Source organism: Nyctereutes procyonoides, unplaced genomic scaffold (assembly GCF_905146905.1).
Source record: "Nyctereutes procyonoides isolate TBG_1078 unplaced genomic scaffold, NYPRO_anot_genome, whole genome shotgun sequence".
Classification (NCBI taxonomy): Eukaryota; Metazoa; Chordata; class Mammalia; order Carnivora; family Canidae; genus Nyctereutes; species Nyctereutes procyonoides.
Window position 1 is genome coordinate 10,380,475 of NW_026575033.1, and position 19,778 is coordinate 10,400,252.

The 19,778-nt window shown below is 36.0% G+C and overlaps 2 protein-coding genes across 3 annotated transcripts in view; both read right to left on the reverse strand.

The window, feature by feature from the left end:
• Positions 1-19,778, reverse strand: part of KATNAL1 (katanin catalytic subunit A1 like 1) — a 79,326-nt gene that overhangs the window by 51,855 nt on the left and 7,693 nt on the right. For both annotated transcript variants that reach the window (XM_055317319.1, XM_055317321.1), the window contains exons 2-3: positions 6,501-6,681; positions 4,024-4,184 (exon numbers count right to left, since the gene is read on the reverse strand). In XM_055317319.1, the coding sequence (XP_055173294.1) occupies positions 4,024-4,184; positions 6,501-6,662 (323 nt within the window). In that variant the 5' untranslated portion in view covers positions 6,663-6,681. The remainder of the gene's footprint in view (positions 1-4,023; positions 4,185-6,500; positions 6,682-19,778) is intronic.
• On the reverse strand, positions 14,395-14,783 carry LOC129504564 (ATP synthase subunit f, mitochondrial-like). The gene has a single exon (XM_055317322.1). The coding sequence runs from the start codon at positions 14,773-14,775 to the stop codon at positions 14,509-14,511; it is 267 nt and encodes an 88-aa protein (XP_055173297.1). The 5' UTR covers positions 14,776-14,783; the 3' UTR covers positions 14,395-14,508.

A 19,778-nucleotide genomic window follows, 5' to 3' on the forward strand; every position in this document is an offset into this window, starting at 1 on the left:
ACAAAAATGAACTGGATTTGATTTAAAAGACTTAAACATAAGGCCTGATATCATAAGACTTCTAGAAGAAAACATGGGAAGAAACACCTTGACATTCGTGTTGGCAATGATATGTTGGATATGACATCAAAAGCAGAAGCAACAAAAGCAAATATCAAATGAGTCTACATCAAAATAAAAAGCTTCTGCATAGCAAAAAAACAATCAAAAATGAAAAGACAACCTCCTGAATGGGAAAAAATATTTGCAAACCATATATAAAGGGGTTAATATCCAAAATATATAAAGAATTCATACAACTCAACAACAACAACAAAATCTAATTTAAAAATGTGCAGAGGAACCAAATGATATTTTTCTAAAAGAAACATCTAGAGATCCCTGGGTGGTTCAGTGGTTGAGCGCCTGCCTTTGGCTCAGGGCATGATCCCAGAGTCCTGAGATCGAGTCCTGCATCAAGCTCCCTGCATGGAGCCTGCTTCTCCTTTCTCTGCCTGTGTCTCTGCCTCTGTATGTATGTGTGTGTGTGTGTGTGTGTGTGTGTGTGTCACATGAATAAATAAATAAAATATTTTGAAAGAAAGAAAAGAAAGAAAGAAAGAAAGAACGAACGAACGAACGAACGAACGAAAGAAAGAAAGAAAGAAAGAAAGAAAGAAAGAAAGAAAGAAAGAAATCCAAAATGGCCCACAGGTACAGAAAAAAAAAACTCTCAACATTACTAATCATCAGGAAAATTCAAATCAAAACCACTATTAGATTGCACTTCATGGGATCCCTGGGTGGCACAGCGGTTTGGCGCCTGCCTTTGGCCCAGGGCGCAATCCTGGAGACCCGGGATCGAATCCCACGTCGGGCTCCCGGTGCATGGAGCCTGCTTCTCCCTCTGCCTGTGTCTCTGCCTCTCTCTCTCTCTCTCTCTCTCTCTCTATCATAAATAAATAAAAAAAATTAAAAAAAAAAGATAGATTGCACTTCACACCTGTTGAATGGCTATCATCAAGAAGATGAGGAAAGTGTTGGCAAGAATATAGAAAGAAAAAAAAAAGAATATAGAAATAAGAGAGGCCTGTTCACTGTTAATGGGAATGCAAATTGGTTCAGACACTATGGAAAACAGTATGGAGGTTCCCCCAAAAAATTAAAAATAGGGATGCCTGAGTGGCTCAGTAGTTAAGCACCTGCCTTCGTTCAGGGCATGATCCCAGAGTCCTGGGATCAAGTCCTGCATTGGGCTCCCTTTAGGGAGCCTGCTTCTCCCTCTGCATATGTCTCTGCCTCTCTCTGTATCTCATGAATAAGGGATCCCTGGGTGGCGCAGCGGTTTGGCGCCTGCCTTTGGCCCAGGGCGCGATCTGGAGACTCCGGATCGAATCCCACGTCGGGCTCCCGGTGCATGGAGCCTGCTTCTCCCTCTGCCTATGTCTCTGCCTCTCCCTCTCTCTCTCTCTCTCTCTCTCTCTCTGTGTGTGACTATCATAAAATAAATAAAAATTTAAAAAAAAATTTGTATTTCATGAATAAGTAAATACAATCTTTTTAAAAAAATTGGGATGCCTAGGTGGCTCAGCGGTTGGGCACCTGTCTTTGGCTCAAGTTGTGATCCCAAGTTCCAGGATCGAGTCCCGCATCGGGCTCCCTGCAAGGAGCCTGTTTCTCCCTCTGCCTATGTCCCTGCCTCTCTCTCTCTCTGTGTCTCTCATGAATAAATAAATAAGTCGTAAAATAAATCTTTTAAAAAAAAGTAAAAACAGAACTACCAAATGATCTATCAATTCCACTGCTGGGTATATGCCCAAAGGAAATGAAAACATGATATGGAAGAGATACATGCACTCCCATGTTCACTGCAGCATTATGTGCAATAGCCAAGATATGGAAACAATCTAAATATCTGTCAATAGATGAATGAATAAAGAGGTGAAATATATGTATATGAAATATATATATATGTTCACACACACACATATATATAATGGAATATTGTTCAGCCATAAAAAAGAAGGAAATCCTGCCATCTGCAACAAGGATGGACTTTCAGGGCATTATGCTAAGTCAAAAGACAAATCCTATATGATCTCATTAATATGTGAAATCTAAAAAAAAAAACAAAATTGTAACAATAGAGAGTTAAATACCAGGGGCTGAGAAGAATTGGGAAGATGTTTAAGGGTATAAAGTTGCAACTAGTAGATAATTAAATCCTGGAAATCTAATGCACAGCATAAAGATAATATACAACAATACTGTATTATAACTTTCAAAGGTGCTAAGAAACTAGATCTTAATTGTTCCCACCAAAAAGAAGAAGAAAATAATGAAAGAAAGAAAGAAAGAAAGAAAGAAAGAAAGAAAGAAAGAAAGAAAGAAAGAAAGAAAGAAAGAAAGAAAGAAAGAAGAGAGGGATAATTACATGACATGATGGAGGTGTTAACTAATGCTACCATGGTAATCAAACTGTCATAAATCTATATATAGATTATCTCAAATCAATACATTGCACACCTTAACTGACATAATGTTATATGTCAACTATATCTAAACGAAGTTATCGTCAGCTTTTAGCTATAAACTAGACGTATATTTCTGAATTAATGACTTTCAGGAAAAAACTAAGGTACATACACAAAATTTTCAAGTTCTGATAAATCAAAATGCCATTATTTCTTTTTCTTAGTATTTAGTGTGAAACTTCCATGGTAACAACTCTATGATTCCTGAAATGTTGCCTTTTGAGAAGATAATGGTTACCTTAACGCAAATCACCTGAAAGTGGTTATATCTGCGAAAAGAGCTATATTGTTGTAGACCTCAGAAAAGAATCATCTAGTGTTTTTATAATAGGAATCATAAAATTATCTGTAACTCAGTGGAAAAAACCCTGAAGGAATAAATTAACCACTTTTCACAGTTCTTTAAATGCTCTTAGAAAATTTCAAGAGATCAACAAGTTAAACACATGATCACAGCTATTGACTAAAGGCAAAATTATTTACTATGATGCAACACTCTGGCCACAATACCACTTCACAATCAAGGGGACTGAAAGCCAGAGAGGCCTAAACTCAGATCCTGGTTGAACTAGCCTAACTTCAAGGTCAGGGTCGCTCAGGCCTCAGTTTCCTCCCTTGTAAAAATAATGGAATTATTCATTCAATGTAGGTTGAATGCCTACGATGTGCCAAACACTGTATAGCAGTAAAATTTTGTTATTTGTAATGTGTTTTGAGAAAATAAAAACATGGCCCCTGACCTAGCAAAATTCCTCATTTTGTGAAGAAACGCAACAAGGTAACTGCTATGAACAAACTGCTGTGTTTGGGCACACTGAGACAGGCTGCAGAGAGAAAATACAGTTGAGCTGAGAGTCCAACAATGAACATGAGTTGCTCAGATGGGAATGATGGGAATCCTGAGGAAAGAATAGATCATGCAAAGACAAAAAGACAGGAAAGAACAAGAGACAAGTTTAATGTAGGTGATGCATAGGCTGCACATCAGAGAGATAAACTTAGAGCTTTATATGCCACATTAGGGAATCCGACCTTTAACTTTTGGAATAAGGTTCCTTCTACAGTATGACTGTAGAATACAAAATGCTAAGGTTCCTTCTACAGTATGACTCTGGAAAGTGGTTGTAAGCCCAACTAGATGAATCCAATTTCTCCACCATTTCATCTAAAGTTAAAATCTTTTAAAGCAGAAAGTTTTAAAGCAAAAAAGTCATACAAGTTTTGACGCTGATAGAAAATCTTAAAGACCTCACTTAACTGATAAATTTTAGGACTAGCAGATTTCTATTGCTATGATTTATAGTAACATTCTAAAAGATATATGACAAATGATTTACTTCTATATCAAACTAAACTCTGTAAACCTATAGGTGTGAAAACTGTAAACAAGTATTAAATTTATACACTCCCTCAAATTTTTCATACTTCATTCAAATAAAGCTTCACTCTCTTCACTCTGAATATCAATTAACTATAAAAGTACCTAAAGAGAATATAAAGTCCCATTTACCTGTGTTCTGCAGGTACAGGGGGTGGCCAAACAGCAGGATCTCTAAATGGTTCATCTTGACAGGACACAGGGAAATCTGGGGGCTTGTCCATTTTAAAACTCTCCAAAGTGCTGACAATGTTTTTAACTTGTTCATATTCTTCCAATAATTCCTGCCGAACCTTAAAAGAAAATAACCTTATGCTGGAAACTGTTTAAAGTTTATACGAATGGCAAATAACAAATTGGTATAGAAAGCAAGTTTTCTAGCAGTGCCTGGGTGGCGCCATAGGCTGAGCATCCCATTCGTGGTTTCAGCTCAGGTCCTGATCTCAGGGTCATGAGCAGGAGCCCTATGTCAGGCTTGTGGTCAATAGGGAGTCTGCTTGAGATTCTCTCTCTCCCTCTCCCTCTGCCTCTGCCCACCTGGCTTGTGCTAAGTCTTAAATTAAAAAAAATAATAATAATGCACATTTTCTCAAAGTATGCAAAGTGAGTCATTAAAACATTAAAAAACAAAGTACTGGGGCAGCCCAGGTGGCTCAGCAGTTTAGCACAGCCTTCGGCCCAGGGCCTGATCCTGGAAACCTGGGATTGAGTCCCGTATCGTGCTCCCTGCATGGAGCGTGCTTCTCCCTCTGCCTGTGTCTCTGCCCCTCTCTCTCTCCTCTCTGTATATTCTCATGAATAAATAAATAAAATCTTAAAAAAAAAAAAAGTACTATTTAAAGTAATATAGGAGGGCGGGAACTAGATTGAAAAAATACATTACATACCTTTTTTTAGGGGAAGTAGTTAATATATTTTCATAATGAACTCATTTCTACCAATGAATGTGATGATCATTAATGTATTTAAAACAAGTTCAATAACAAGTTAACCATTCACAGATATCTAAAATATTATGCTAAACCCTTTTAACATATTTGTAAATAGCTTTCAGAAACTTATCAGCCAAAATTTTCACCAGAATTTTCTACTTCTCATATCACTAAGTATGAAATGCCTGTCATGAGCATCTGAAAATCTGAAGTGGCAGATTACTAAGCTTTACCCACTTCCAATTTTTATTTAAATTCTCCTTCACCTAAAATCTGAATTTTTCTGGACTTAAATTCTTTCAGTTGCTGAATAAAGTTCTCTTTGAGTTCAAAGGCAAGATTTTTCCCATATTTAAAAAACTTCACTGAGGGGCACCTGGGTGACTCAGTGGTTGAGCATCTGCCTTTGGCTCAGGTCAAGATCCTCGGGTCCTGGGATTAAGTCCCACATCGGGCTCCCTACAGGGAGTCTGCTTCTCCCTCCTGCCTATGTCTCTGCCTCTCTCTGTGTGTCTCTCATGGATAAATAAATAAAATCTTAAAAATAAAATAAAAAATAAAAAACCTCACTGAGTACCTACTATATAGAAATCCTGTTTTTAAACTTTGAGATCAAACTAATTTTAAAGGCAAACAGATAACAGATTGAAAATTACATTTATAAATTCACTTTAACAATTTTAATTTGTTTTTAACCAGAAAGCACACTTTATTGTAAAGCAGAGAAAGGAAAAACCTAGGTAAAATTCAACTGCTAATATATGCAATTATATACTTGGAGAAATGAAATTATAGAACCTACTAAAAATAAACATAGTAGAAATATCTGAATACAAATGGTCACTATTTAACACAATTAAGAAATTGTCAAAAATATTTCCATGCTAGAATAATAAACCACTATTGCCTATGGCTAGTATACAATATAGAAAAACACAACTAAAAATTCAACTTGAGTGAAAGCAAGTATACTGTCCTCACTCAACATAATTTGGTAATGCTTAAGTCAGAAAATAAGCCAAATTTACCCTGAAAACTTAAGTGAAACATCAATTTCTGACATGGAAAAATTAAAAGAAACACTTGAAAGGCATTAGTACATTAAATGGAAACTTCAAAGAAATGCTTCACTTTGTACTTTTAATTTTAAAAGGATTTTAAGTTTTAATAAGTGGGGAAATTCTAATTCATATTTTTATTAACTGTACTATTATATAATCAAGTTGTACAGTCAAAAGACACAGCAAATATATTAGTTTTATTAGATTATTGACCTTTGTATTTGTAGGGAGTCTTTCAAAAGAAGAGGAAACTTTCTTAAAAGTTTTATGAAATAGGTCAAAATTACATGTAACACTGAAAAGGGAAAGGGTGAGTAGAAATACCTTATATCAAAAATCTGTCATTATATACAACTGGGCTGATCATGAAAATTTTAAAAATTTAAAGTAAATTACAATTATAATTAAATATCTCAAAATATGTCTCATGAAAGCTATCAAAAATATATAAAATATTAACTGGGCAAGACAAAATATTCAGAGTACATTTTAAATACATTTCAGTATTTGGACAAATAAGAACTATTTACATAATCTCTAAGTAATTTTCCAACTCTAGTCTCTCAAGTATAATAAATTACTGCCCTCAATCACTGAATACTTGACTGTGTCTTACCTGTTGCCATTTGCCTTTGACAGCTGGGTCTCTGACTGACTGGCAATGTCTCTGAATCTGCTGTATCACCCCCTGGTAATATACCATTGATGAGTCATAGTTCCCAAGAAGTGCATATTCTCTTCCTTTCTTTGCATTGTCACAAATCTCAGCCAAATTCATCTTCTTGCAGAGACCTACACTGAATACATAATGCCTTATTAAGTTTTCAGCACCAACTTTAGAACATTTTTTTATTCTTTAAAATATCTGCTTAAAACTACTTTCAGAGTCAAAATGGTTCTTTCTTTGAGGTTATCTGAATGCATCTTATAATACTGAACAAAGTTTCTAATTCTGGAAGTACAGAGATCACAAAAGAACACCTAAGGAAAATTACACAACTCTGAACTATTGGTTTATGTTAAAGGTATATAAATTGGACACTAGTTTTCCTTGCTCATTTATAATTACCATAAGCTGTAATAATGATAAACTTGAATAAAATTCAATTTATTCAATTTATTCTTAACAATGTAGAAATATATGAATATCATATTCTATTTTTTCCACTGGAAAAAAAATGGAGAAATTAGTTCTAAAACATTTTGGCCCCCCAAACCAAAAGTCATACTTAAGGAATACATTTTAAAGGAACAGCCTATAGTTGTCCGTGCATCATTTATATATATTTGTCTCATACAAGTTAAATCTAAGCAAAATTCTGTGAATTCAACTACCTGAGCCCTTTTTGTTCAACTTGTAATCTTCTATGATTTTGTCATTCTCTATAGCTTTCCATCTATGCAAATACTATCATTGATCTTTTCCCTTCCACAGATGCTATGAAGAGTATCATCTGACCTCTGGTTTCCACCAAAGCCCTCCAGCTCAGTAATTCTGGCTTTTCTTCCTGGCTTCCCAAACTCATCTAAGAATCACCCAAGGCTTCTATGCAAAGATACGTTCCATCCAAGACTATAAAGAGTAGGAAGTTCAGAGATATAGAAGAATGACATCCAAGAAGAGGCCAAACTGCTCTACTCTTATTTCCCAGAACAGTAAACCAATAAATCTACTTAGTAAAGAAAATTAAAATATTTCTCCATGCTTAATCCAGTCAAGAAACACACAGCAGACATGAGCAGACACTTCTCCAAAGAAGACATACAAATGGCCAACAGACACATGAAAGACTGCTCAACACCACTTGGCATCAAGGAAATACAAATCAAAACCACAATGAGATACCACTTTACAGCAGTCAGAATGGCTAAAATTAACAAAACAGGAAACAAATGTTGATGAGGATGCAAAGAAAGGGGAACCCTCATACACTGTTGGTGGGAATGCAAGGTGGTACAGCCACTCTGGAAAACAATATCAAAGTTCCTCAAAAAGTAAAAAAACAGAACTACCCTATAACCCAGCAATTGCACTACTAGGTATATACCACAAAGATACAAATGTAGTGATCCGAAGGGGCACCTGCAACCCAGTGTTGATAGCAGCAATGTCCATAATAGCCAAACTATGGAAAAGGCCCAGATGTCCACTGACAGATGAATAGATAAAGAAGATGTGGTATTCCACACACACAATGGACCATCACTTCACCATCAAAAAAAATGCAATCAGGCAGCCCGGGTGGCTCAGCGGTTTAGCGCCACCTTCAGCCCAGGGCATGATCCTGGAGACCGGGGAGCTTCTCCCTCTGCCTGTGTCTCTGCCTCTCTCTCTCTCTCTCTTTCTCATGAATGAATAAATAAAATCTTATTTTAAAAAATGAAATCTTGCCATTTGCAACGACATCGGTATTAACTAGAGGGTATTGTGCTAAGCAAAATAAGTCAGTCAGAGAAAGACAATTATATGACTTCACTCATATTTGGAATTTAAAAAACAAAACAAGGAGCACAGAGGGAGGGAAAAATAAAACAAGATACAATCAGAAAGGGAGACAAACCATAAGAAGCTTAACCAAAGGAGACAAACTGAGGGTTACTAGAAGGGCGGGGGGGTAGTGGTGGGAGGATGGGGAAACAGAGTGATGGGCATTAAGGAGGACATGTGATGTAATGAGCACTGGGTGTTATATACAACGGATGAATCACTAAACTCTATCTCTGAAACTATATACTATATATTAATTGAATTTAAATTTTAAAAAATATTTCTCCATGCCTGTCTAAAGGGAATTAAATTTTGGTGTTGCTTCGCCCTTCCTCTCTACCTCTTCTCTATTCTTAAAGGGTTCAAAAACTCTTCCTCAAAATTAAGCACATCTAGTTCTAGGCATTTCAAAGGACTCCAGTAGATCCTTGAAAATAAAGCAGTTTCCTTTAGGTGTTCTGACATATTGTTTGTCTTTTCACCTAGCATTAGTTCCTTGAAGGCAGTGTCTATGTTATTTGAGAATCATATCACAGCAAGTGTACACTACTTTTGCACACTTAGAAACTTCAGTAGATTTATCCACATGGAAACCACGGAAAACCTCTTGTTCAAATCAGAACATAACCAAACCAAGCAATAAAGTCTTATTACAGTGAATGAGCTGTAATTAATAAATCCAGTAGAAACAAAGCTGTTCCATATATTATTTTCTTTTAAAGTCAGTGTGACCTTAAAGCATTAATTCTGCTAATATGTGCAGCTACACAACTATGCAGATAAAAATATCTTAATGTAAAACAGGGGTCAGAAAACTCTTTCTACAAAGGATCATACAGTAAATATTTTAGGCTTTAAGGGCAAACAGACCAAATTGAGGATATTACATAAGTACTTATATGAGAAGACAAAAATTTTAATAATTTTCATTGATAAAATTCAAAACATTCTAATAATAATCACTGAGTAAAACTTTTTGTAAAGCTTGTCTCCTGGTACGAACAAAGCTCTTTTGGGAGGAAGGGCTAATAATATTTCACTTAGTTAAGATTCAAAATTAGTGTTCCCTATCATCAAAATTAATTGCAAACATTCATAGGGTAGCACTGCTTTTTAATAAGATTTTATGTATTTCATGTTTGAAAATGTCTTCACCCAGAAAGGTGCCATCACGTACATGATTTTGATTCAGCATTATTTATTATTTGGAAGATACCTACAGACTTTATTCTTCTCTTAATATTTGTCTTTTGGCACGTCCTTACACTGCGGATTAATCACTTCCAATTAAAGGTTAAGGAGCAAGTGCCTCAAATGCACAGTTAAACAGATTTTGAATTATGGTAATTTCCTTTCCATTTACACCAAAGTCTCCGAAAGGCTGCTGAAATGGAGCTCAGAAACAATACTGCAAATCTGAGTGGGAACAGGGATGTCCCTTCTTTACCTTCACTTCGGACAACTGGAAGGAAAGCTACATAAAACAGCTTAATATTTATTACTTGTGATTCAAACATCAAAATAACTTTTAGTTTTACATATAACCAATGTTTTGCTTGTAATGTTAGGTTTAATACATTAAGATACATTAACAAGTCTGAAGCAAAAACTGATTTCCAAAGCCATTCAGGGCTCACTAACAGTGGCTAAGAAGAGTTCCTCTCATTCAAAAATCTCAATTCAGCCGTAAGCTAAAAAGACTAAAATAAAAGTATACCACTACTAAGCCACTTCAGTGTGGTAGGTCAAGTCAGGATATTCAGCTTCTATTTCTGACAAAAATTCAAGGAACTGACAAAGATTAAGTCCACAAGAGCAATACTCTTTGAGTCTTGAGAAGCTACCAACTAGTTCTATATTGCATGATATATTCAAATATTCTCTGTAAAAAACCTGATAAATAAGTACTTACAATTCACAATTGTAATTTCACTTTACAATTTCACAGTTTTGTAAATTTGTTCACCTAAGCCTTTTTCTCCTCTACACCTATTTTTACCACCATCAGTTATACTAAATCTGAGCAGATCCCACCTCAGGTTATACAAAATCAGTATTTTCTGAACTTTTTGAAAATATTTTTCCCTGTAGTTATTCCATGAGCATTGTTTTTAAAACTAATTCTTCAAAAACGTCAAACTTAGAATTGACTTCATGAATAACACCAAATGAGCTGTAGTGGTAACTTCTGTCAATCCACAAAAGCCAAGGAAAACCACTCAAAATCATTTGCTTTGTTTTTTAATTGATTATTAATGTTCTCAACTCTTCCAGCAACTGTTCTCGCCAAAAGGCTAATGGCTTTTTTTTTTTAAAGATTTATTTATTTATTCATGAAAAACACAGGCTTAGAGAAAGAGGCAGAGACACAGGCAGAGGGAGAAGCAGACACCCTGCAGAGAGCCCTATGAGGGACTTGACCCCGGGATCACAACCTGAGCCAAAGGCAGGCGCCCAACCACTGAGCCACCCAGGCATCCCGAAAAGACTAATAGCTTTAAACAAGTTTATTTTCTCCAGACACATTTCTTTGGCTACTACAATCAAACACGATTTAGTTAAGGCACCATCAGTAAACAACTTCCTTACTTAACTAACAAATGAGACATTCAGAAACTTAACCTGGGTGCAGCTTGATTTTCACTGTTAATAATTTTGTGAAGAAATTCTGCTATAAGATATTCCTTTTTAAATTTTCTGATTTTTCTAACCATTGTTTTCCCATGTGTTGGGAATACTGTGATGAATGATTAGTCTGGTAATGTCTGTGTATACTGTATTTCTTTAGCACAACTATAGTATCATTGAATAATAATCAATGCTATCATCTAATTTGATAATTCAAACTCTAATGTACTTTAGAACTATAATATGTCAAGTCCATTTTTCTCAGCTTTTCTTGTTTCAACATGATGGGTATATGCTGGTAATAAAGGAAAATCTCACAGGATAATGATGTCAAAGATACTTAAAACAGTGATTATACTGCACCAAGCAGCAGTGCAGAACACTAAGAATGCCACATCTCAGTCCCAACTATGCAAACTCACAAAAGTAGCCATAAATAATATGTAAACAAATGAGTATGGCTATGTTCCAATAAACCTTTATTTATGGACACTGATAAATGAATTTCATTTAATTTCCACGTCACAAAATAGTATTCTTTTGACTTTTTTTTTTAAGATTTTACTTATTTATTAATGAAAGACACTGAAAGAGAAAGGCAGAGACGTAGGCAGAAGGAGAAGCACGCTCCAGGGAGAGAGCTCGATGTGGGACTCGATCCTGAGACCATGGATCACACCCTGAGCCAGGGGCAGGTGCTCAACCGCTGAGCCACCAAGGCGTCCCTTCTTTTGACTTTTTTAACCATTTAAAGAATGCAAAAACTGTTCTCAGTTCATGGGCCACTCCAAAACAAGTAGCAGGCTAGATGTGGTCCCCAGATTATCATTTGCTGACTCCTGCTTTCAGCTCCTAGCATAAGAATCTGAGAAAGGTTGCCCGTGTGGTTCAGATGGTTGAGCATCTGTCTTTGGCTCAGGTCATGATCTCCAGGTCCTGGGATTGCCAGAGTAGGGCTCCCTGCTCAGTGGGGAGTATGCTTCTCCCTCTCCTTCTGCCTCTCCCCTCTGCTTATGCTCTCTCTCTCAAATGCATATATAAAATCTTCTTTAAAACTCTTTTTAAAAAACCTGGGAAAATACAAATTAAACCCCAAAGAGTAGAACATAATAAAGAGGAAAAAAAAATCAATGAAGTAGAAACAGAAGAGAAATTTTCAATAGCCAAACTGGCTCTTTAGAAACATCATTAAAATAAAAACACCCTGGGACACCTGGGTGGCTCAGTGGTTGAGCACCTGCCCCTCCTTGGCTCAGGTGATGATCCTAGGATTTGGGATCGAGTCCTGCGTCGGGCTCCCTGCATGGAGCCTGCTTCTCTCTCTGCCTAGGCCTCTGCCTCTCTCTTTCTGTGTTCTCATGAATAAATAAAATATTTAAACTAAAAATAAATAAAAATAAAATAATAAAATAACCTCTAGTAATATTGACCGGGAAAGGGAAAGAGAAAACACAAATTAACAAAATCAGTAATGAATGAGAAGTTAGCACTACAAACGTTAGAGATACTAAAAGTCAAAGAGGACTTAATGAAATGGGCAAATTATATAAAGATCACAAAACATCAAAGCTTACTCAAGAAGAAATAGACTGATTAATCTGAATAGTCTTATATCAGTGATACTCAACTTGTAATTTAAAATCTTCCCATCAGGGGCACTTGGGTGGTCAGTCTGTTAAGTATCTGCCTTGGACTCACATCATAATCCTGGAGTCCCAGGATCAAGCCCTGTATCGGCTCCCTGCTCAACAAAGACTTGGTTCTCCCTCTTCCTCTGCCCATCCCACCCCAACCTCCGCTGGTACTCTCTCACATGCTCTCTCTTGTGCACTCTCTAATAAATAAATCTTTAAAAAATTAAAAATTAAAAAAATAAAAATTAAAAAAAAATTAAAAACAGATTTTTAAAGACTGAAATATATGATCATCTCAAAAGATACATAAAAAACTGACAAAATGTCAACTCCATTCATAAGAACTCTTAGCAAACTAATAATAGAAGACAATTTCCTCAACCCATTAAAGGGTACCTAAAACACCCTAGCTAAAATCTTATTTACTGTAAAAGAGTAAATGCTCACCCCCAATATCAAGAAAGAACAAGACCAATATATTTGCTTTCATCGCCCCTATTCAACATTAGAAGTAGAAGTTCTAACTAGTGCGATAAAGAAAAAAAAATAAAAAGCATACAGATTGGAAAAGAAGTTGCTTTTATTATTATACAACATGATTGTTAATGGAGAAAATCCCAGGGAATCTACAATAGCTACTAGAACTAGTAAGTGAGTTTTGTAACTCAAAATTTTGTTATTCAAAAGTTATTATGTTGTAGGACACAAAGTCAATATAAAAAATCAATTGCAAAAAAAAATAAATTGCATTTCTACATACTAATAATAAACAATTGAAAACAAAAATCAAAACAATGAAATCACTAAAAAACATTAAATACTCAGGAATAAATTTAACCAAATACATACAAGATCTGAACACTGAAAACTACCAAAAACTGCTAAGAGAAGTTAAAGATGACCTAAATTAATTGATATACATGTGTGTGCACACATTTATGAACTGACACATTCAATATGAGTAAGATATCAATTCTCTTGAAAGTGATCTAGAGAGTCAATACAATCCCAATCAAAATTCCAACATCCTTCCCTGTATAAATGGTTTCAAAATTTCTTTGAAATATAAAGGGCGTAGAATAGTCAAATGGTTTAGCAAAAGACAACTCATTCTGATTCCAAGATTTACTATAAAGTTGCAGCAATCAAGACAGCATGGGATTCGCATACAGACAGACCCACAAACCAATGGAACAAATTAGTCCAGAAACAGATCCACACATATATGGCCAATTAATTTCTGACAAAGTTGTCAAGGCAGGTCAACAAGGTCAACTTTCTTTTTTTTTTTTTCAAAAAAGGGTGCTGAAACAACCAGATAGCCATATGAAGAAAAAAAAAAACCTGAATCTCAACTCTTACATCACATCATATACAAAAAATTATCTCAAAATGAATTACTGACCAAAACATAAGTTAAAACTATAAAACTTTCAGAAGACAACCCAAGGTATAGGGAAGGAAGGGGCACCAGTTCCCCAAGTCCCAGTTCCCACAAAGCATTACATAATGGGCCACCTGACATCTGCACATACAGTAGCTTGCATTACAGGAGAGGAATTCTTAGTTTAGGAAACCCAAGCTATCGTATTGAACCAAAGGAACTTTGTTCCAAAGGAAGATACAATCGCTTTCTTCCAAGGCTGTAAGCAAGCCTAACCTTTGCTCTAAAGAAGACACTGTATCTACTTTCCAAGGCTATTCAACTTGGTATCAACTTTCACCCTGAGGAGTCCCTTTGCTTCCCACCCCCCCCCCAGTACCAGTCAACTTTTATTGGATATTAATTGTGAATTAAGCAATGGAAGGATTCAAGGATGCCAGGCAAAAGTCATGGTCAGGAATGCCAAATGTGCTTCCACACTGGGCCCTCTTCAGTGGTACTTGCGTAGCCGTTCATGTTTGAGCTCCTTATAAGAACGATAGTAGTTGAAAAGCACATAAGCAGCCAGCACCATAGAAATCCCAGCAAGGCCCCCTTTCTTCACATTGATATACTTGTTGTAATACCGGTAGTAACCTCTCTGAAATGCTCCAGCAATGCCCTTAGGGGTGAAATCCCGCATCAGTATCCAGCCTGGCAGCTCTCCTAGCTTCACCTCCATGAGCTTCTTTTCCTTCACTGGTACGGGCGACGCCATCTTGGAGTCCTGGGTGTCCACTCTCTGTGTATGTCTTTTTCTTTCTTGGTTCGCTCCCTTACTTTGATGGAATACATTTCCCATATATGGGAGGTAGAGGTTTTAACACTTTATCTTACCTTCATACTTTAGTGATAGTTTGATTGACTACTGAGTCCTAGGTTGGAAAGAATTTTCCTTCAGAATTTTGAAGGTACTGCTCTATTATCTTCTAGGTTTCAATTAACTGGAAAACTGATGTCATTCAAATTCCTGATCCTTTATATATCACCTGTTTTTTCCCCTTTCTGAAACTTTGTAGGTTCTTCTCTTTGATACAAGCTTTCAAAAATTGTTGGTGATATTTGTGAAATGGGTCTACTTGGGACTCTTTCAATCTAGAAATTAATGTCTGTAATTTTAGGAAAATGTCTGAATTATTTCACTGATTATTTCTCTCCATTTTTTCTGTTCTCTTTCTAAAACACCTTTTTTTTCAGATGTTGGACTTCCTAGGATGGTCCTCTAATTTTCTTACCTTTTCTCTCCTATTTTCCATCTCTTTGTCCTCTGGCTCTACTTCCTTCAAGATTTCCTCAACTTTGCACTTTAATCTTTTTCTAGAGTATTTTTTCTTTTGTATTTTCTAATTGAAGTATATAACTTATACGAGTATATAAGTCTTAAATGTACAGCTCAATAAATTTTAACACTGATGCATCTAAGTAACACCCACATCACAATACATAACATTTCCAGCACCCTAGAAGGATCCTTCATGTCCCCTCCTAGGCAGTACTTCCCCTCAAGGCCAATTACTATTCTGACTTCTGTTACCATTGATGAGTTTTGCCTGCTTTTTCAATTTTTTTTTTTAAGATTTACATATTTATTTGAGAGAGAGAAAGCATGTGCATGAGTGGGAGAGACAGAGAGATAAGGAGAGAGACTCTCAAGCAGACTCCATGCTGACAGTGGAACCCAACAGAAGGCTAGATCTCACAACCCTGAGATCATGACCTGACCTGAAACCAAGAGTCAGATGCTTAACTGATTGTGCCACTCACGTGCCCCTTAACTGCTTTTTTAAAATCGGTTTTATTGAGATAGAACTTTTTTACAATGAAATTCACTAATTTTTTCACAATTTGACTTCTTTTGAAAAATGTATACAATTGCATATCTACCAACACTGTGGACGTATAGAACATTTCCGTCACTCCAGAAAATACCTTCCTGTCACTTTGCAGTCAATCTTTACCCCCATGATGTATTCTTCCATTCATATATCATTGTTATGTCTGTTTTAGAATGTGACATAAATAGAATCACTATGTATGCTGGTGTTGACTTCTTTCATTTAGAATAAAGCTTCTGAGATTCAACCGTGTTGTTGTATGTCAGTAATTATATGTTTATTGCTGAGTAAGTATCTCACTATATGGATATACTAAAATCTGTTTATTCATTCATCAGTTCTCCAGAGGCACTCCTCAGGGAAAAAAAAAAAAAAAAGTACAGCATATATTCTTTTCCCAAGCCTCGTACTATTTCCACTGAAGTTATTATCTAAAACTTCAAAATACAGAAAAAATATAGTCTGCCACGAGAGTCAAATATTACAACATACAACAGAATTAATATTATCTAAAACACTTAATCTATTATTTACTATAAAATACATCTACTTAAGAGCACAGAAAAAGACACTTTTAAAAAATGAACAAGCAGATATAAAAAAGACTTCTAGCTTTAAAAAGTATATAATCTGGGTGTTATTCTATATGTTGGCAAATTGAACACCAATAAAAAATAAGTTTATAAAAAAATGAAAATAAAATAAAATAAAAAGTATATAATCATTGAAATTAAAAGCTCAATGGACTAATATGGAAATAGCACATTAGACACAGATGAAAAAAGAATCAAGAAACCAGAAGATACGGACACCTAGGTGGCTCAGAGGTTGAGCCTCTGCCTTCAGCTCAGGGAGGTAATCCTGGGTATCAGGATCTAGAGTACCACACTGGGCTCCCTGCAAGGAGCCTGCTTCTCCCTCTGCCTATGTCTCTGCCTCTCTCTGTGTCTCTCATGAATAAATAAATAAAATCTTTAAAAAAAAAAAAAAAAAAAAACAGAAAAAGAAACCAGAAGACAGAGCTGAAGAAAGTGCCCAGAATGCAGCTTATAGAGACAAAAAAAAGCAAAGAAATGAGAGAATAAAAGAAACGGTCCATGATATGTCTATTATGAATTCCAGAAGGAAAAAAAAGTTAATATTCAGGCTATAATAACTAAGAAATTTCCAAAGTCTATGAAAGACAATAACTCTCTATTTCAAAATAAATAAAAATAAGTCCACACCTAGAGACAATGTAGTAAAACTGAAGAATGCTAAAGGCAATAGAGATAAATACTATAATATCTACAAAGAAAAGACAGTTAACTTTTCAAAAGCAACAATGGAAGCCTGGAATGAAATTGTATCTTCTAAGTACTAAAAGGGGCAGTGGGGGGTTGCAACCTAGAATGGTATATATCAAACTAAACCATTCAAGCATGAGGCAATATACAAATTTCAGACAGAAAAACCAGTGTATAGTGATGCGTGGGTTGCTCAGTGGTTGGGCATCTGCCTTTGGCTCAGGGCGTGATACCGGGTCTGGGGATGGAGTCCCACGTCAGGCTCCCTATGAGGAGCCTGCTTCTCCCTCTGTCTATGTCTCTGCCTCTCTCTTTGTGTCTCTCATGAATACATAAATAAAATCTTTAAAACAGAAAAGAAAGAAAGAAAGAAAAACCAGAGTATAAGTTCAGGCACCACATATTTTTAGTTGTGACCTCAGGTAAATCATGTAATTTCTCCAGGCCTTAATTCTGTATGTATACAATAGGGAAAATAATATTTATCATCATAAAGTTAAAAACTAAATGTGATAATATGTTAGCATCCTTCCTAGTAAATAATGAGCACTGAATCAATGTAAGCTATTACTTTTACTCCACACTCAACATTAATATAGAGGTTCAGAGCAGCTAATTTTTCTTCAAAAATAACAAGAAATAGAAAGAAAGAAAAAGAAAGAAAAAGAAAGAAAGAAAGAAAGAAAGAAAGAAAGAAAGAAAGAAAGAAAGAATAAAGAAAGAGAAATCAACTGACCCAGTTTTCATTATAAATTCCTAGAAGCAGGGCACTTGGGTGACTCAATCAGTTATGTGTCTGCTGTTGGCTCAGTTCATATCCCAGAGTCCTGGGATAGAGCTCCTTCTCCCCCATGCTCATGCTGTCTCCCTCTCAAATAAGTAAATAAAATGTTTATAAAAAATAAATAAATTCCTAGAAGCTATACCACAAGTTTGATTACTCTTAGCCATAATCTTGAAATACAGGTTTTTTAAAAATCCTCTTAATATAAATCAGAAATTTCTAGGACTTTTAAAATGTCAGGTTATGGGTGCTTGGGTGGCTTCAGTCAGTTGAATATCTGCCTAGGTCATGATCCCAGGGCCCTGGGATCAAGTCCCACATCAGGCTCTCTGCTCAGCAGGAAGCCTGCTTCTTTCTCCCTCTCCCTGTGCCTCTGCCTGCCACTCTGCTTACTTGTGCTGTCAAATAAATAAAATCTTTAAAAAAAAAAAAAGTCGGGTTACATCTAAAGAAAGTACGAACAGCTTTAAGCAATGTCCAGTGCTTGAACATACTGCTCTTATTTTGAGTTTACATATATTCAAAATTGAATTCAGCATCTTCTTGCTATATGTACTGAACTGATCCAGTATTGTTACCCTATACAGAATGATCCAAGTAATATCTTCAAGGAGAGTTCTTTGCTCAAGGAGAGTTCTATGCTCAAATGAGAACAAGAGCTCAGCTCAAGTTCACGCTCAGACCAATACCACTTCATTTGGTCCTAGATAATTATGACTTGTCTCTTTCAGGACTCTTATCTAAACCTAACAAATAGGGCAGCCCTGGTGGCTCAGCGGTTTAGCACCACCTTCAGCCCAGGGCCTGATCCTGGAGACCCAGGAGTACCACATCAGGCTCCCTGTATGGAGCCTGCTTCTCCCTCTGCCTGTCTCTCTCTCTCTCTCTCTCTCTCTCTCTCTCTCTCTCTCTCTCTGTGTGTGTGTGACTATCATAAATAAAATAAAAATTTAAAAAAAATTATAAATTATTTTCATTCTCACACTTCCATAATTCTCTCAGAATGCTCCTTTTCCCTCTAGAAGCTGCAAATTCCTGAAATGAGACATTTATCTTAAAAACACTGAAGTAGCCTCAACTACAGCAACATGAACAAAATACTACTACTTAGAACAGTGGTAGCAAAACAAATCAAATTTGATTTTAAGCATGTGTACCACACTGAATTCTACCACTGTTCAAGCTCTACATATTTTTTTTTGAGTTTACTGAAATGACCAGTCCAGTCTATGTCATGCAACAACTGAAATAAATCCAAGCAATCAAAAAAAAACACATAACCACAACTGCTCAAATTACTGCATCTTAAAGTATGTTTTAATAGAAATAAATTACCCTACTATATGAGTAGTAGTCACCAAAACAGTTTACTTTGAAAGCCACAATACCTCCCATCTCTTTATGATGGATTTACATGCTCAAGGACTATAGTTTACCGTGAGTAATGGAGAATAGGACTTCATAAACTCGGAGACAAGAGGAAAATGTCTATAGCAACAAAGCCTTTTTGTTTCCTTACCTATGTTCACTTCTCAAATACGTGGGAAACAGAAAAATGACCATCCATACAAAATAAAAGAATCTAAAAAGATTATTCTGGAACACCTGGGTGGCTCAGCGGTTGAGTCTGCCTTCGGCTCAGGCTCAGAGAGTGATCCTTGTATGGGATCAAGAGTCTCCCATCGGGCTCCTTGCGGGGAGCCTACTTCTCCCTCTGTCTGTGCTTCTGCCTCTACCTTTGTGTCTCTCCATGAATAAATACATTTTTTTAAAAAGATCATTCTAAGAGCTTAAATGTTTCTCAAAAGTAACCACT

Coding starts and splice junctions, on each gene's coding strand:
- LOC129504564 (XM_055317322.1), bottom strand. CDS start 14,775: ATGGCGTCGCCCGTACCAGTGAAGGAAAAGAAGCTCATGGAGGTGAAG.